Raw genomic sequence first — 17,233 nt, forward strand, 5'->3', positions numbered from 1 at the left:
AGCACATCACCATTTTAATAACCTTAAATGGGCAAATAGCTTACACTGAAGTAACAGTAAACATATTCACATAGGCCTAGTTGGAAGCTTTTTTTAATGTGAATTTGTAATAATGCATTTTAATAATGTAATTTTACTCGTTTCAGGTCTTTTTATTCATTTTAATTTTGCACGTCACTAATACAAATGCACACACACATACATATACACAATTATACACACTCTTATATACACTCCTATTACTGTCCTCCACCAGCAGCATCGAACATCTTCTTCCTGCCCTCCATACCAGACATGGCCTCCACATTCTTACGCCAGTCGCCCACCTCCGACGAAATAACCTGACAAAACAGAAATAAGGTGTACTGTTACTGAGTATTGAGAAACCCTAAATATGTTTCCTTGATTCTCTTGAACCTCTAAAACCCTACCAAGGATGATTAATGATGATGATAATACGAGTCGCAAATATTTTTTTTCTATACCTTGGTGCAATCAGCTTCCATAGTAATGTGACTTCACATTTTGCTGAGATAAACACATTGCATGCAGGTGTACCTTCTCTTGTTTAATGTCTTCTTTCTTTACAGATTTGAGGTTGGCTCTGAGATCCATGGAGCCCTTGTGTTTGGAGCCCAGCAGCGCTCGCATCATCTCATCCGCAGACACGCGCACCTTCCTCAGGGCGGGCTTCTTAAACTTCCCTCCTAAATCTTGCACCTTCAGCTTCAGCTCATGGATCTTTCACAGACACCGTTAATTACAGAAACTGTCATCTGTTATTAGTGCAAGTTTAGAGAAGGTACATTTCATTTACTCACGTCTCTGTTGTTTTTATTCACTTTGGCCTCAAAGTCGTATCTCTCCTCATCCACTACCTCAATTTTGGCATTGAGTTGCCGACACAGTTTCTGGACACATATAAAATTATAATTACAAAATGACTAGTTATTTAAAAAAAAAACGACATAATTCATTTTAACTTACTTCCTTTTTACTAGTTGGTCAGTGTCTGTATATGTTAATGAAGCTGTCTTTCTCTAACCTGCAGCTCATCCATTGAGAGGCCAGTTATCTGAAGAGGTGGAAGCTTCTCGCTCAGATATTTCACCTTCTCCTCATCACGACTGACAGTCTCCTGTTCCAACTCCTCCATGGCTCTTTGCAGCAAAAGCATCTGAGAAAACAAAAAGTTCTGTAAATAAGCATTCTGTAGGTTTAAACAGCAACAAAAACATACTGGCAATCAGTTCTCAAAGTACAGAAAACACACACGCACACAACACTATCATACCTTCAGGGAGAGTTTTCGAGATGCAGAAATCTTAGACTTCGGCTAAAAAAAAAACAAACAAGTTGAATCTTAATTTTTATGCACTATATTGTGTCATTCAACAATTTAGAGATAAATGTGCATTTTACAATATCTTAGTGTTAGGTGAAAAAAATAAAAAATGTTAGCCTGAATGCACTGTAAGTCGCTTTGGATAAAAGCATCTGTTAAATGCATAAATGTAAATGTAATCACAATATGCTGTTGAATACCTTGGCTTGCACTCGAGGAGGCAATGGAGTAGGAGGCTATTGATGACATACAAAAATTGAAGTGAAAATATGAATACAAATACACAGTATAAAGCTTTTATCCCTTTATTACTAATTATTGCTCTAATTTCAGTCTTAAAAGTTGCATATACTGTAGACTATTGACTTACATTGCTGCAGATGTGATGTTTATTGGTGGTTACGAAGAGAAAAGAGAAGAAAATATGATCAAGTAAAGAAATATACAAAGATTCAGGCAATGTTCACAAAACAATGCATAAACACTTACTCTTCCGCCATTGTGAAACCTGTAAAAATCAAATAGGTAAAAAGAAAAAGAAAAAGAAAAAGAGGCAATTATGAATAGTTGCAATCACAGTACTAAACTAAATAAATCTGCATTGAGAGATGTAGCTGACACAGAGACGCGTGTTACCTGAGGTGTTGCCCGTGGATCAAGAAAGCTTCTGAAAGCACAAAGGACAAAGACAATTGTTTTTATGTGTGACAGGCAGCAGCTTTGTAATTTTAGCTCACAGAGACAGGAATGGGAATGAATGGGCAGCTGTCCTCAACATATCAGGGACTGGGTGTGTGTGTGTCCTACGCCACAAGGACAAAGCAATTCAAAGCCTAATACAGTAAATGCCTCAAAATACATTTTTATGTGCATCTCAAATGCAATATAGCAGACGAGGCACATCCTATAATGGGACATTGTGAAATCAAACATGTTAGTATAATGAAAACTCTAAAAATGACATATGCTATACACATCTGTTAATTACAGGACATGCCAAGTCATTAAGACTTCACCTCTTCAGAGCACATAGATTACAGTCATTAACAAGACATTGCATAAAGGAAACGTTTCCATCCATTAGTCATAGGTCAGAACAATCATCACCTGCTCGCTCTCACATGTTCATAAGAAAACTTCACTTCCATAAATACTCCATTTTAAACACCATTTGCCCACCAACCCAGGACTTAAAATATTATCCCATGTGTTTTTTATTTTTATTTTATTTTTTATATAAAGGAATGGCTCACCCAGCAATGAAAATATGCTGAAACTTTAATCTCAGGTCATCTAAGATGAGATGAGTTTGTTTTTTCATCCGAACAGATTTGGTGAAATTTTGCATTACATCACTTGCTCACCAATGGATCCTCTGAAGTGAATGGGTGCCGTCAGAATAAGAGTCCAAACTGCTGATACACTTGATCCATAAGTAATCCACACCACTCCAGTACATCAGTTATCATCTTGTGAAGCAAAAATATGCTTGTTTGTAAGAAACAAACCCATTGTTAAGGCATTTTACTTTAAACCATTGCTTGTGGCCAAAATATAAGTTCATAATCATTCTGTAAAAAATAAAAACGTTGAGAGCTGCTTTATAGCTGAAATTGTATTTGTTTCATAATTAAAGAGCTTTGCAACATCAATACTGTTATTTTCTTGTTTATTAACGTGAAGCTTCTTTGAAACATCTGTATTGTTTAAAGGGTTAATGTACTTGACTTAGTAAATCCTTGACTCTTGATTGTTTTGAATACAAAGGCTGCTGTCAGGACCATTTGAGCTGTTATACATTTTCATCTATAATCAAGTCATGAGATCTCGCAAAACTTTTACATGCAGGTTATTTGTTTACCAAAAAGTCCTTAAGGATTCATAAGGCCATGTCTTGCTCTGCTGCTTCGACTGTCTGTCTGGCACTGACAGACAGACTCTATGGATGAACAATTTCGGCAGCTTGGGGTGTCAGGAATATCTCTCATGCTTCCCCTTTGCATTTGTGATCCAGTATTAGCGCATTTCCAGGTCAATGAGGTGAAAACCCCTCTTATCCGAGGGTTCATTTAAAACTAAGCCGATATTTACAAGATATCGAATTGATCCTACATAAACATGCTACTTGTCCCGCTAACACACACATACAAACTGTGTACACACAAGTGATGCCACTCATACACATCCATACAAAAATAGTCTTTGATGACAATAAGTCAGGTGTGGATTTTATGTAACATGATGCCTGCTTATGTAATGGTTAATGTTAGACACAAACTGGGTCATTTCTGTAATGCAGTACATCTAAAGGCCCGTTCACACCAAGAATGATAACTATAATCTTAATGATAACTAGTTATCCTACCAACAGATGATAATGTTCTGTTTCTAAGTGTGCACTGTAGTTTTGTCACTTGCCACTTTATTAAATGGTCGAGCTCTTTAAAACAAGATGGATTCTGATTGGCTGTCAAAGTTGTGTCATGCATCAGATAATAATTCTGAATGTAAATTCTTTGGTGATTTTCATAAAAAAATAAGCTGCATGGGGCCAATCTGCGAACAATGAGGTGAGCCACGAGATATTTTACAACTATTTTATATTATGTATACTTTTATTTATTATCTTAAAATTATGGAAAGGTCATGTTTTCATATATAATACAGATGTGTTTTTACATGAACAAGGTGATTTCTATATCTATATCTATCTATGTATGATTTTATTTAGGCTATATGATTATACCAGTTATTGTTATGTATCATCCAAAATGTTATGTTTTAAAATGTGAGACAAACCAACTGATATTACAAAACATTGGCAGATTAATCGAAACTGCTGTTTATGAATTTAGCCTATGGTACAAAATAAAAAATGTTAGTCTGAATGCACTATAAATCACTTTGGATAAAAGCGTCTGCTGAATGCATAAATGTATTATTAATAAATGCAAGTATGCCTAAGTGCTTATGCTTGACACAAGTATGTGTTTACAGAGGATAACAGTGGATCATCCAGTGGGGTAGCAGTGTGTAATAATAGTAGACTAATAATAACAGGGCTGGCTGCACAATCCACTGGCTTATTTGACTCTGAATGCAATGGGATTAGTCTTTAAGACTCTGACTTTTAATCCTCAACACTTGGGAAAAATTCAGCGCTGATTAAACAGTAATTTTCTAAAGATTTAAGATGGATATTATATAATGGCCAAGACTTTGGATGAAAGTGAAAAATCTATTATTAAAAAATAAGCACACATCTAGCCCAAAAACACGCGTGTGGGTGGGGCTAATGTCCGTGACCCGGATGTGCTCTGACTTTCCCGCCCCTCCCACCTGCGCGAGCAATGCGCCTGATCCTGCGTGAGTCACTACATCTGACGGGCGAATTTGGTTTTACAATTAACCGCATAAACATCAACGTTTTGACATGATTGTGATCAAAATGGATCACAGAATCGACGATGCGCCTTCCTGAGATCTATTTATGACAGAAGAAGAGTTTTAATCGGCGCGAGGATCGATGGAGAGAGTTTAATGTCAGATTGAACCGTAAAGGTGAAACTGGTGAGCTGACAGGATCAAAAACACTAAAATAATCAGTTTATAAACAAATCATTCAACGAATAAGCTTTTGTGTCTAATATAATAACGTTACCGCTGTGATGTATAAACAATTTGAATGCGGCTAAACTGATTGCTGCCTGATCCATACAGAGTTAAACATGTAACTATATGCAATATATAATAATTATTATCGAATTACTTCTTTGATGAATTGGTTTTCTCTAAAATTTCTAATGTAATAATATAATACTTCGATATATATATATATATATATATATATATATATATATATATATATATATATATATATATGTATGTGTGTGTGTGTGTGTGTGTGTGTGTGTGTGTGTGTGTGTGTGTGTTTTATTTATATATATATTTATAAGGTGAACTCTTGTGATATTATACATAATTAAATTACGTGTAAGTTAACGTTATATTATGCAAAGATCATGTCATATCTAATAATGCTGTTTTTTTAAGTGAACAAGATGATTGCAATAATGCAGATATATGGATTGCGTTCATTTTGTGTAATTTAATTGATTATTTTGACGAATTAATAAAAATGTTTATTTTTTTTTTTGACTAAACTTATGTTACTTTACCAGTATTTTAAAAAAAAGGTTTATTAAATATTTTAAATACGTGTTTTAGAATCGAATAAAAAATGTAAATTCTATTGATATTTATATTAATATATACTAATCATATAGAGCTTTTTTTTTGAGTGCATGTTTATTTTATATTAGGCCTGTTGTGATCACCTGTTATAAAAACAGTTATTTGGTCAGTTAACGGATATGGGTCAGGTTGCTAGTGTCTGTTTTTGTTTTTTCTTGATCCACTGTGCAAACTGTTTGATTGTGTTCATGTATGTTTGAATAGATCAATAATGCCTGGGAAGTTAAAGGCGAAGATTGTTGCCGGGCGGCATCTGCCGGTCATGGACCGTGCCAGCGATCTCACAGATGCCTTTGTGGAGGTAAATCACATTTAACATTTACATTAACATTTAATCATTTAGCAGATGCTTTTATCCGAAGCGACTTACAAATCAAGCATCAGTTGGTTAATGAAGTCACTTGCCTAGGCCCATTAAGATTAAAATGTTGCCTAAAATGCAGTTGGATATCACTTGTTTTATCATAGTGCAGCACTTATGAAGTTACGCTCCACAGGTGAAGTTTGGAAACACAACGTTTAAAACAGATGTGTACCCCAAATCCCTGAATCCTCAGTGGAATTCAGAGTGGTTCAAATTCGAGGTAAGGTCTTTTTTTATTTGTCCTGCTTTAGGTTGGATTTTTGTAGAGTCTATTCCATATGCTTATCATCCCCTTTACCCCTCAGGTGGATGATGAGGATTTGCAGGATGAGCCGTTGCAGATAACTGTTCTTGACCATGACACATACAGTGCTAATGATTCCATTGGAAAGGTATACATCGACATCGATCCGCTGCTCTGCAGTGAAGCTGCTACCGTCATCTCTGGCTGGCTCCCCATCTATGACACTATACACGGTGGGTATCCGCAAGCAAATTTAGCCTGTAATATTAAGGAGTTCTGACTTGTTTTGTTCTGATGACGTGCTTGTGTTCAGGTATAAGAGGGGAAATCAATGTGTTGGTGAAGGTGGATCTCTTCAACGACCTGAACCGCTTTAGACAGTCTTCATGTGGGGTTAAATTCTTCTGTAGTAAGTATCTAGATCATCTATTTCCATTTCTTCCAATACTTATTTTCTGTATCCCCTGATGATCAGTTTCCTCCACTTTTCTCTGTTCTCTTTCCTGTCTTTATTTTGTCATTCTCATTGAATTTTCACTCATTTTCATTCTGGCTCTGTCTCTCTTTTTCTTCAGCAACGTCTGTTCCCCGATGTTACCGGGCCGTTTTGGTACATGGCTTTGTGGAAGAGCTTGTGGTGAATGAGGATCCAGAGTACCAGTGGATCGACCGTATCAGAACCCCTCGAGCTTCCAATGAGGCCAGACAGAGACTCATCTTTCTCATGTCAGGTACTAATACACAAACAGTGTGAGTGATCGACTGAACGTCTATGTAGAAGATGGGCGTATTTTCAAATGTTTGGATATGTTGCTAGAGGTGCTAGTGTTTTTTTAATGGGATAGATCACATGATAACTGGAGGGCTGCTAGTTCAGTGGTTGGTTACCAATTTCTACTGACTAATCGGCATAAGTAAATAATACTTTTAATCAGCAAGGATGCATTAAATTGAACAGAAGTGAAAGTAAAGACTTCCATAGTGTTAAAAAAAAATTCCATTCTTTTACCAACCTAGATTTGGGACTTTTGGATCGCACAATAAAGGCATATTGATCTAGTCTGACTAAGTGTACTTTAAGCTGCTTTGGGTAAGATCATCTGCTAACAGATGACTTACTAGAAGAGTGCTTTCTGTGTCTCTGGAGACATATGCATGTGCAATCTGAGACACTCCTGTCAATATTCTCATGGCTCATGTGGTGTTTGTCTAAATGCATTTGCATTTCTGTTGTAGGTGAATTGCAGCGAAAGATTGGTCTGAAGGTGCTGGAGATGGGAGGGAATGCAGTGGTGGGGTACCTACAGTGTTTTGATCTGGAAGGAGAATCAGGCCTTGTGGTCCGTGCCATCGGGACGGCCTGCACACTTGAGAAAATCAGCACATTCCCTGCCACAGCCACACACCCCAGCAATTCCTCTCCTTCAAAAGACATGAAAGAGTGAGTGTCACCTACACACACACAAAGTGCCTGCGCTCCAAAATCAAGGATAAAATGTCAGTGTGTGTGTCTATATGCATGTCAGCATCATTTCTAAAGAGATTTGGAAATAACTGCTTTTTTGTTAAAAGTAAGTGTTACATGATATATGGGTTTATATTATATAAAAAGTGATTCTATTTAATTTTAATAAAAAAAGGAAAAATAGAGGGTCTTAGTTTTTAATTTTCAGTCACTGCTAAAAAATTTGGTGTCGGTAACATTTTTGTAGAAGTCCCTTATGCTTATCAAGGTTGCATTTATTTAATCAAATATTCAATAAAAAGAGTAATATTGAGAAATATTATTACAATTTAAAGTTACTATTTTTGATTTAAATATTTTTACATTTAATTTATTTCTGTAATGCCGATTTGGTCTTAAAAAACATTTAATTTTTATCAATGTTGCTTAATTTTTTTTAATTTTTTATTATTTGATGAATAGAAAGTTCAAATTTTTTTTTTTTTTTAGCAGACATTTTTATTCAAGAAAATTGTTATTATTTAAATAATTTCTTCAAATGATCTAACATTCCTTTGTTTTTATTAAACAGGCATTAATGTAATCTGAAAAAGAAGAAAATGCTGTTCATTTACTCTGTTTTCTGTTTATATTTGTAAATGAGAATGAGGGTGTGTGCGTTTATTTGTTTTCTGAGTTGCTGTTTTATAAGTTCTACCGAAATTCGTTCTCAACACACAAACATACCACACCTCAATCTTGTTTTCCCCTGCATGTCCTTTATGTCCCTTCCTGCTCTTACTGTTTTTTTGGCTTTCCTGCATGCTGCTTCTCTCCTGCACTAGCATGTATTTGCATTAGATTTAGGATTAAAGTTTAAATGCCTTTCAGTTGTGCATATCCAGACTAGGTGTTTTTTGTATCTGGACTACTGCCTTGAGTCTGTTGTGATTTGTCTTTGTGCTGTCTTTTCCCGTGCCCTCCTGGGAGCTATGAATGTTTGAACAGCTGTGGCCTGCCTAACTAGACAGCATTTTTGGTGCTGTTTAGATAGTCAGCTCAGTAGGTTGTAAGATGCAGCCAAAAAGGATGTTTCCTTCTGTTGGTTCTCTATGCGGTCTGCTTTGGGTGTGTGTGCGTGCATGTTTCTGTATGTCATTGTTGTATGTGTGTTTTTGTTCTCTGTGAAGGTTCAGTACACTCTGTGTTTGTGTTCAAATGTATGAAATATGCGTGAATGTGTGTGTAGCTCTCCGCAGGCTGCTCCTTCCACTCTCGGATGTCGTTCCACACACAGCAGTCCAGTTCACAGCGCGAGCAGTCGTCTTTCTCAGGGCTTCTCCGTTTCTGTGCCAACACTGCTGTTCGCCGGTATGAAACCCAGACACAGGAGCTCAGAAGCCCCCAGAGCCAGGCAGTGTAGGCAGGTACCCCACGACCCCCATGATCCCCTCACGACTCTGCCACGGACCTGTCACCCCGTTCTTCATTGGCAGACAGCTATGACATCACCAGCCCCCCTCCCCTTCAGCTGCCAAAGCAACCTCGTTTACAGCTTAAAAATGCCTCTGACCAATCAGTAAGCTGCATTCAGCTGTCACTGTTACATAGAATATATCCAATCAGAGGTGTGGGTTTCCTTCTGGGGTTTTAAGTTGTGTGCGTTTCTTCCCTTAGATTTATTTGTAATTTTTTTTTTGTTTAGGCAGTGTTGTTGAATTTTCCATTTTGGCCTTTTGAAGGGATTAGTTGATTAGTTGTTATTAAAGCGTTGTGCTTTGGTTGGCTGAAACATGCTTCTTTTTCATCTCATTTGTGTCCTGCATCTTTTTTTGGTTTTCACAAAAAAAAATTCTCCCAATTTTTTTTTCATCCCTGCTTGCTACCATAAAGCGCTTTGCTGGCTCTTCTTGACATCTTCACATGCTCTACCCTTTCAGCAGCAACACTTTTTTTCTTTCTTACTCACTATCTCTACCTCCACGTCACACACACACAAACATGTACATGCTTAAACACACACACACACACAGACACACAGACACACACACACACACACACGGGCACAGTCCTCATGCATGACCCTGTGAGTCCGTGTGTGTTGATGGAGTGTGTTCCTCCTTGCTCTGACAGGCCAGGGTTTGGGGAGGAGGCTCCAGGCGTCCCGTTATCCTCAGGACCCCCCACCCCTCTGAGAGCACAAACCTTCTCCTCCTTCTCCCCCTCCAAGTCCTACAGTCGCCAGTCCTCCTCCTCTGACACCGAGCTCAGCCTGACCCCCAAAACCGGTAAGATACCCGACCCCACCTGACCTCTGACACTCTACCAGACTCTCTCTCTATGAGCCTTGATTTTAATAAATGTTCTCACACTGACCCCAGTGTCAAGGCTGAGAGGCAGAGGGTCTAGGGCACAGTGTCTGTTTATTTTGGTCTAGTTTTGTGTTTAATTTGTTTATTTTTGTTGTGTTTTCCTTCCATTATTACTTTATTACTGTGTATGTGAGCTGTTTATTTTTATTTGACTCAAGGCTGTGATTTTGTCATTTCTGCATTTGGATTCTGTGAAGAAAGTGAATTCCAACATGCCTTCAATATGTGAATCAGCCCCTTCTAAAGGACATAAGACATAATTAATGAACTTTAGTTTATTTTTTTAGTTTAGTGTTTGCCTCTTAATTTTCATGATCTTTCCAGGGATGCAAACTGCTTAGTTTTATTCCAAATCCTCAGTGTGTTATAAAATAAGTCACTTATTCTGTTTCATCCTGAACCATGGACCTTTTTTCACTTCAAGGTTGAATTATTACAGGTATAGTTAACCCAAAGGTTGAAATTCTGTCATTATTTACCCTTGTTCATGTTGTTTTAATCCTACATGACTTTATTGTTCTTCTATGGAACACAAAAAATATATTTTGAGGACTCTCTGACTGTTTATGTCCATACAGTGGAAGTCGATGAGGTTCAGTATTTTTTAGCTCCCAACGTTCTTCCAAATATCTTCTCGGTATTCTTCCAAATAACTTTGTTTGTGTTCCACAGTAGAAATAAAGTCAACGCGGTTTGGGTAAGTGATGGCAGAATTGTAATTTTCTCTAAAGATTATTATTAGTATTATATGCCCTTCATGTATTTGACACCCCCCAAAAATCATTTTAATTAGTGAAATGTTATTATCTTTGTTCAACTTCTATTTGTTTTCATGTTTAAAATAGCAGTAAACCCTATTTTACCTTTTAAAAATAAAAATCAAAAAGGGACCCCTGAGGGATAATCCATCAAAAAATGAAAATGCTGTCATATTTTTTTTATTCTTTGATCATACAGCAAACTGTTCATAGAGACTATTTCTGTCAAGCTCAAAAAGAAAAAAAGTCACCATAAAGCACGATTATTGTAGTCCATATGACTAGTGGCGAGTATTCTGTTTTTTTTTTTCAGGAGAAGTTAATTGAGAATTAACCTAAGAAATGGATAAAGAAAGTAATTATGACAGGACAAAATACAGATTATACCTTCAAAACCAACCTGCTGGAAATAAAACCCTTGGAAAACCATTTTATTTACGTCCCATCAGTTTGCATCTCCGTCTGTTGTGTAGTTCAGTCACCCCTTATTTTTTTCTCATATGTTGTCTTCATACCTGTCCTCCCCAAACTTCTCTGTCATTCTTTCTCTGTCAGTGGGGATATTTCAGTGTCCCAGTACTCCCGCCCTTGACTCTGAATCATCTCCCCTCCCCTCTGTCCATCTGCCCTGTCACTTACGGCCAGTGATGTCCTCCAGGAGTACAACTCCTCCCCTACTCCATATCAGCCAATCAGACACAGCCATGCTGAGAAAGAGCGTGTCTTTCAGTGAGGAGCTGATGCTGGCGGCCTCTGGTAGGACACACCCACTGCTGTTCCCATGACCTTTGACCCTTGGTGCAGTGACTGCATCCAGTGTAACCACAGCAACCCCTGTGCTGCCCCCTGGCAGAATATCATGGCCATCGCTGATTAAATTGTACTAACAATTTGAGATGTTTTTTTCTCATTTGCCCACACAAATCTTTTGGCAAATGCACTCCGAGTGCATGTTATGATAGAGTGGTGTGGTTTAATGTCTTCTTAGCTCTCTGATTTAACACAACCCCCCTTGCATGCGTTATTTCAGCCTGATTGCAGGTTCAATTTCTCTGCCAGTGGAAGAAGAAACTAGAAAAAAGTAAACCAGCCACCCTCTGTCGTCTCTTATTAGCCGGTTCCAGAAATCTCATTTCCTAGTGCCTGGGCTCTGAGCTTATGTGTCTGAAACTGTATATTAATTGTCTTTTAATTTGTCAAAAAGTAAAAACTTGATGAAGTTGCCCAGCTAGTGAATGAGTAGAGAACATTTCTTAAAAGTCTCTGAATGTTCAATGTTTTCATACATGGATTAATTTAATGGTTTATCCAAGTAATGCCATTATTACATTTTTAAAATGCATGTGAACACATTCTATTCAAGTTCAGATATGTATAACAATTACACTATCTTTACATTTGACTGCTGCTCTACCTAATAAAATCACTTGTTGGCCACCAAATGAATTACACTATTGTTCAAAAGTTTCAGGTAAGTAAGATGACAGTGAAGTCATTTATAAAGTTACAGAAGGTTTATATTTCAAAAATGGTAGTTTTTTTTTTTTTTTACTTATGAAAGAATCATGAAAAAAGTATCAAGGTATCCAAAACAACTGTGTTTTCATCATTGATAAAAAAAAAGAATGTTTCTTGAGCATCAAATCAGCATTTTATAATGATTTCCAAAGAATTGTTTGACACTGAAGACTACAGTAATGGTTGCTTAATTTGTAATCATATTTCACAATATAACTTTCTAAGTAAATGCAGCCTTGGTGAGCATAAGAGATTTCTTTGGAAAAATCTTACTGAACTTTTGAGCAATAGTGTATATTAACCATTTTTACATGCACATAATTTCCCTATTAATATATTCTGGTGAAGCCTTTATTTCTAAAAGAGGTCATATATGCTCCATAGGTATTGGAGTATTGCTGTATGCATGTTAGTTCCCTACTTTTGCAACAGCACACAAGAGCGCAATAAATAAATAAATGTAGTCTTGAGGCTTTTCTCTATACCAATTTCCTTTTCACTCCAAAAAATTCACTGAAAAGTGTGTACTTATGCAGATATAAATGAGTGATTTGCTTACTTGTCAATAAATTAATATTAATGTTCAAGTAGTCAAAACAGTAATAAAGTCTTTACATAGGCTTAATTGGGTAAATGTGTAATCTTAATTAATCGTTTTGATTATTTTTGTTTATGTAAATGCAGCCATGGGCACTTAAAGAGGTGAATGTATGTGAAGCCATTGGCTCTTGTAACACTAGGTTGTTTAGAAGTGATGTGTTGTTTACAGTCTTTGATTTCCCCCAAATTTCTCTCTTCTCTATCATGAACAGGAATGGGAAGTGGTGGCAGTGTAGGGAAGGAGGCGGGGCCTCTTAAAGCTCTTCTGAGGCAGCAGACCCAATCAGCACTGGAGCAGAGAGTAAGAAAAAGACACATTCACATGCATTTATATATTCACAATCAAGTTCATGCACAAAAGTGGAACTGGTGATTATGAGAATGATGTTTTCCACTCTGTCATTCTCTCACTGGATTTCAGGGGATTTCATCATCCTCTGAAGCGTTTGTTAGAACAGGGGTATGTCTTGGAGAGGGCATGCCGAATGCTTTCTGATCGTACAATCTTCCATGTTTCCCAAACTCCTCCCTGTTTGAGAACTTTGAACTGGAAGACCCGCATCTCTTCTTCTGTCCTAATGACAGTACTTCATTATCAAACCAATGACACAACAGTATTGTGACTATTGGTTTGGGGGCCATGTGGTTATGCACCCATTTCCATTGAGAATATTCTAGAACCTTTGACAGGTGCTAGGAAGCTCTCATTGTCTACCTTTACGTCACAGTTTTGCTGTGAACTTGGTCCAGGGTTCAAATATCTTGTAAATTAAGAAAGTAATGTAAATGAAGAGCCAAAGATCTTAAAGTCTTTTTTTTTTTTTGAGGCTTTTAATCAGGAATTCATGCATATTTATTATGTATTTGCATTAGGGCTGCCCTTAATAGTCGATTACCATTGGTCGACCAGAAGAGGCTTGGTCGACCAAAATTTTATTAATCGCTTAGTCGCAGAAAAAAAATTCCACAGGCGAAGTCACGCAGTCCGTGATGGATAGATCGTTAACAGCGCTGGTCTATGGCAATGCAGTACATCAGGCAAGACATCCAAATGCTCGCCTATTGTTCATCGACCTCAAATGTGGCTTATCACCTGAATTATGTAAGTATTAGCAACTTCACATTGCTGCTTGATCTAATGTTAATCTAGAATAATGTGCGCTGTTGTAGTGTCTGTGCGGAGAGTAGAAGCTGAATAGTAGTGCGCTCACTGCATGACAGATGGAGCCGACAGTGCGCTCATTGGATCTGTCATCATACAGATAAGAATAATGATGAGCTCACACTGCATGATTTTCAAAATCATCGGATCATCGTTGTTTTCAAACTTGACGACTGGTAGCATTCAGTTGCTGCTGTGTTCACATTGCACAATAGATTGGCAACAGGAGGTTACACACTGCATGACTTTACAATAAGCAAGTTCACAGACAATGCTGTCTGGTCCACAAACTACATTTCATAACCAAACACACACGAGAAGTGATAAGGAAATAACGCAAGATCACGCTGATATTGTTGTCTATAATAAGTCCTCCACAAATAAACAATTACAAAGATGACTTCATAACATAGCCTACTTCTTCAGCCAATATTTTATTTACATAAATATAAGTACTTGAAAGTGAAACCTAATGGAAAATGCAATAAATATTTTGCCCTTTATAGAAGAATATGATTTACAGGAAAAAATACCTAGCCCCATTCTATGTATATTTATTGTATATTTATTTGTCTTTTTTTGTGCGTGTATGTATATGTATATTCAAGGACCTGTTCTGTATATTCTAATTTGATATTCTAAAAAGTGACTGACATTGCCACATTGTTTGTTTGTCTAATTGCTCAATATTATGTCCTCCCGAACTTCCCAGCTGGCCTGCATTTTGCGCTCTCATTGGCTGAAGTTCATCGCAGATGTACAGTATTGTTCAAAATAATAGCAGTACAATGTGACTAACCAGAATAATCAAGGTTTTTCGTATATTTTTTTATTGCTACGTGGCAAACAAGTTACCAGTAGGTTCAGTAGATTCTCAGAAAACAAATGAGACCCAGCATTCATGATATGCACGCTCTTAAGGCTGTGCAATTGGGCAATTAGTTGAATTAGTTGAAAGGGGTGTGTTCAAAAAAATAGCAGTGTGGCATTCAATCACTGAGGTCATCAATTTTGTGAAGAAACAGGTGTGAATCAGGTGGCCCCTATTTAAGGATGAAGCCAACACTTGTTGAACATGCATTTGAAAGCTGAGGAAAATGGGTCGTTCAAGACATTGTTCAGAAGAACAGCGTACTTTAATTAAAAAGTTGATTAGAGAGGGGAAAACCTATAAAGAGGTGCAAAAAATGATAGGCTGTTCAGCTAAAAGGATCTCCAATGCCTTAAAATGGAGAGCAAAACCAGAGAGACGTGGAAGAAAACGGAAGACAACCATCAAAATGGATAGAAGAATAACCAGAATGGCAAAGGCTCAGCCAATGATCACCTCCAGGATGATCAAAGACAGTCTGGAGTTACCTGTAAGTACTGTGACAGTTAGAAGACGTCTGTGTGAAGCTAATCTATTTTCAAGAATCCCCCGCAAAGTCCCTCTGTTAAAAAAAAGGCATGTGCAGAAGAGGTTACAATTTGCCAAAGAACACATCAACTGGCCTAAAGAGAAATGGAGGAACATTTTGTGGACTGATGAGAGTAAAATTGTTCTTTTTGGGTCCAAGGGCCACAGGCAGTTTGTGAGACGACCCCCAAACTCTGAATTCAAGCCACAGTACACCGTGAAGACAGTGAAGCATGGAGGTGCAAGCATCATGATATGGGCATGTTTCTCCTACTATGGTGTTGGGCCTATTTATCGCATACCAGGGATCATGGATCAGTTTGCATATGTTAAAATACTTGAAGAGGTCATGTTGCCCTATGCTGAAGAGGACATGCCCTTGAAATGGTTGTTTCAACAAGACAATGACCCAAAACACACTAGTAAACGGGCAAAGTCTTGGTTCCAAACCAACAAAATTAATGTTATGGAGTGGCCAGCCCAATCTCCAGACCTTAATCCAATTGAGAACTTGTGGGGTGATATCAAAAATGCTGTTTCTGAAGCAAAACAAAGAAATGTGAATGAATTGTGGAATGTTGTTACAGAATCATGGAGTGGAATAACAGCTGAGAGGTGCCACAAGTTGGTTGACTCCATGCCACACAGATGTCAAGCAGTTTTAAAAAACTGTGGTCATACAACTAAATATTAGTTTAGTGATTCACAGGATTGCTAAATCCCAGAAAAAAAAATGTTTGTACAAAATAGTTTTGAGTTTGTACAGTCAAAGGTAGACACTGCTATTTTTTTGAACACACCCCTTTCAACTAATTGCCCAATTGCACAGCCTTAAGAGCGTGCATATCATGAATGCTGGGTCTTGTTTGTTTTCTGACAATCTACTGAACCTACTGGTAACTTGTTTGCCACGTAGCAATAAAAAATATACTAAAAACCTTGATTATTCTGGTTAGTCACATTGTACTGCTATTATTTTGAACAATATTGTATGTTTCAGTCAGAACTCCTTTCACACAACAGGATTTTGTATCGCTGACAGCTCCAGATATTTCAAAAGCCAAATATTTCATGGGCGTCTGCAATGCATCAATGATTCTCTCAGATCGCATCTTAAATAATTCTCACTGCGTGATTGTCACTCATATGAATGAGCACCGATTTGCCCCAATTTTGGGCATTTGTTGACAATTTCCTGTCGGCGAGTGGAAATCAGGGCTAAAATCGTGCAGTGTGAACTCTGTATAATGCGTCTTTCAAATCTGTAAAGACTGTTTATTTGTGTAAACTCAAATAACAACAAAACATTGCTTTTGTAAAATAAAGCAAAAAGGATGTGCGTTCGTTCTGCCATCTCAGACATGTAAACTTGAGCACGAAACTCCAAAACTATGTGTATACTTGCCTTACAGAAATTAAAAACATCTATAGAGATCGAAATGTCTACTTTCAAATAAACTAATTCAAATGGTAAATAAATATTCCATGGTTATGTAATCTCTAGGAAACTTGCATACCTCTTCTGCCAAAATTATCCAATTATCCATCAGTCCATGTCGCTGACTTAACCTCTGAAGCCTGAAACAAAGCACGTAGTTTAGCCTATCAGATTATTAAAATGTTAATGCAGCCTCCTTACTGTTTTTCCCTAACAAATTCAGAATTATTTGTTCTGCCGGTGTGCTGTGGCAAGCTTATTGTGTGTGCTTGAGCGCTTATTAGACTATAGGCAATTAAAGGCACATTATAATGATTTCATATGGTTTGTTAACA

General features: G+C 37.3%; 2 protein-coding genes across 13 annotated transcripts in view; one reads left to right on the forward strand and one right to left on the reverse strand.

Annotated features, from left to right (window-relative positions):
* Nucleotides 1–2,077, reverse strand: tnni1c (troponin I, skeletal, slow c). The gene is made up of 9 exons (XM_026288185.1): nucleotides 1,982–2,077; nucleotides 1,835–1,853; nucleotides 1,716–1,719; nucleotides 1,546–1,581; nucleotides 1,295–1,336; nucleotides 1,046–1,177; nucleotides 822–911; nucleotides 559–741; nucleotides 1–341 (listed from the first exon to the last, which is right to left on the reverse strand). The coding sequence occupies exons 2-9, from the start codon at nucleotides 1,843–1,845 to the stop codon at nucleotides 240–242; spliced, it is 600 nt and encodes a 199-aa protein (XP_026143970.1). The 5' UTR covers nucleotides 1,846–1,853; nucleotides 1,982–2,077; the 3' UTR covers nucleotides 1–239.
* A 2,589-nt stretch (nucleotides 2,078–4,666) lies between these two features.
* Nucleotides 4,667–17,233, forward strand: part of LOC113118142 (C2 domain-containing protein 5-like) — a 31,775-nt gene continuing 19,208 nt past the window's right edge. For 6 of the 12 annotated variants that reach the window (XM_026287075.1, XM_026287076.1, XM_026287079.1 and 3 more), the window contains exons 1-11: nucleotides 4,668–4,915; nucleotides 5,804–5,900; nucleotides 6,097–6,183; nucleotides 6,269–6,440; nucleotides 6,521–6,616; nucleotides 6,783–6,938; nucleotides 7,444–7,648; nucleotides 8,901–9,074; nucleotides 9,785–9,939; nucleotides 11,337–11,537; nucleotides 13,112–13,200. In XM_026287075.1, the coding sequence (XP_026142860.1) occupies nucleotides 5,811–5,900; nucleotides 6,097–6,183; nucleotides 6,269–6,440; nucleotides 6,521–6,616; nucleotides 6,783–6,938; nucleotides 7,444–7,648; nucleotides 8,901–9,074; nucleotides 9,785–9,939; nucleotides 11,337–11,537; nucleotides 13,112–13,200 (1,425 nt within the window). In that variant the 5' untranslated portion in view covers nucleotides 4,668–4,915; nucleotides 5,804–5,810. Of the gene's footprint in view, nucleotides 4,916–5,803; nucleotides 5,901–6,096; nucleotides 6,184–6,268; nucleotides 6,441–6,520; nucleotides 6,617–6,782; nucleotides 6,939–7,443; nucleotides 7,649–8,900; nucleotides 9,075–9,784; nucleotides 9,940–11,336; nucleotides 11,538–13,111; nucleotides 13,201–17,233 lie in introns of all 12 variants that reach the window. The other 6 variants (XM_026287083.1, XM_026287084.1, XM_026287086.1 and 3 more) reach the window with 4 other exon arrangements.

The sequence above is a fragment of the Carassius auratus genome, chromosome 18, assembly GCF_003368295.1.
Source record: "Carassius auratus strain Wakin chromosome 18, ASM336829v1, whole genome shotgun sequence".
Taxonomy (NCBI): Eukaryota; Metazoa; Chordata; class Actinopteri; order Cypriniformes; family Cyprinidae; genus Carassius; species Carassius auratus.

Excerpts from the sequence above, each read along its gene's own strand:
- tnni1c (XM_026288185.1), bottom strand. Across the intron at positions 1,337-1,545 it reads CTCCTCGAGTGCAAGCCAAG|CCGAAGTCTAAGATTTCTGC; the intron begins GTATTCAACAGC and ends TTTTTTTTTTAG. Across the intron at positions 1,178-1,294 it reads CTCGAAAACTCTCCCTGAAG|ATGCTTTTGCTGCAAAGAGC; the intron begins GTATGATAGTGT and ends TTGTTTTCTCAG.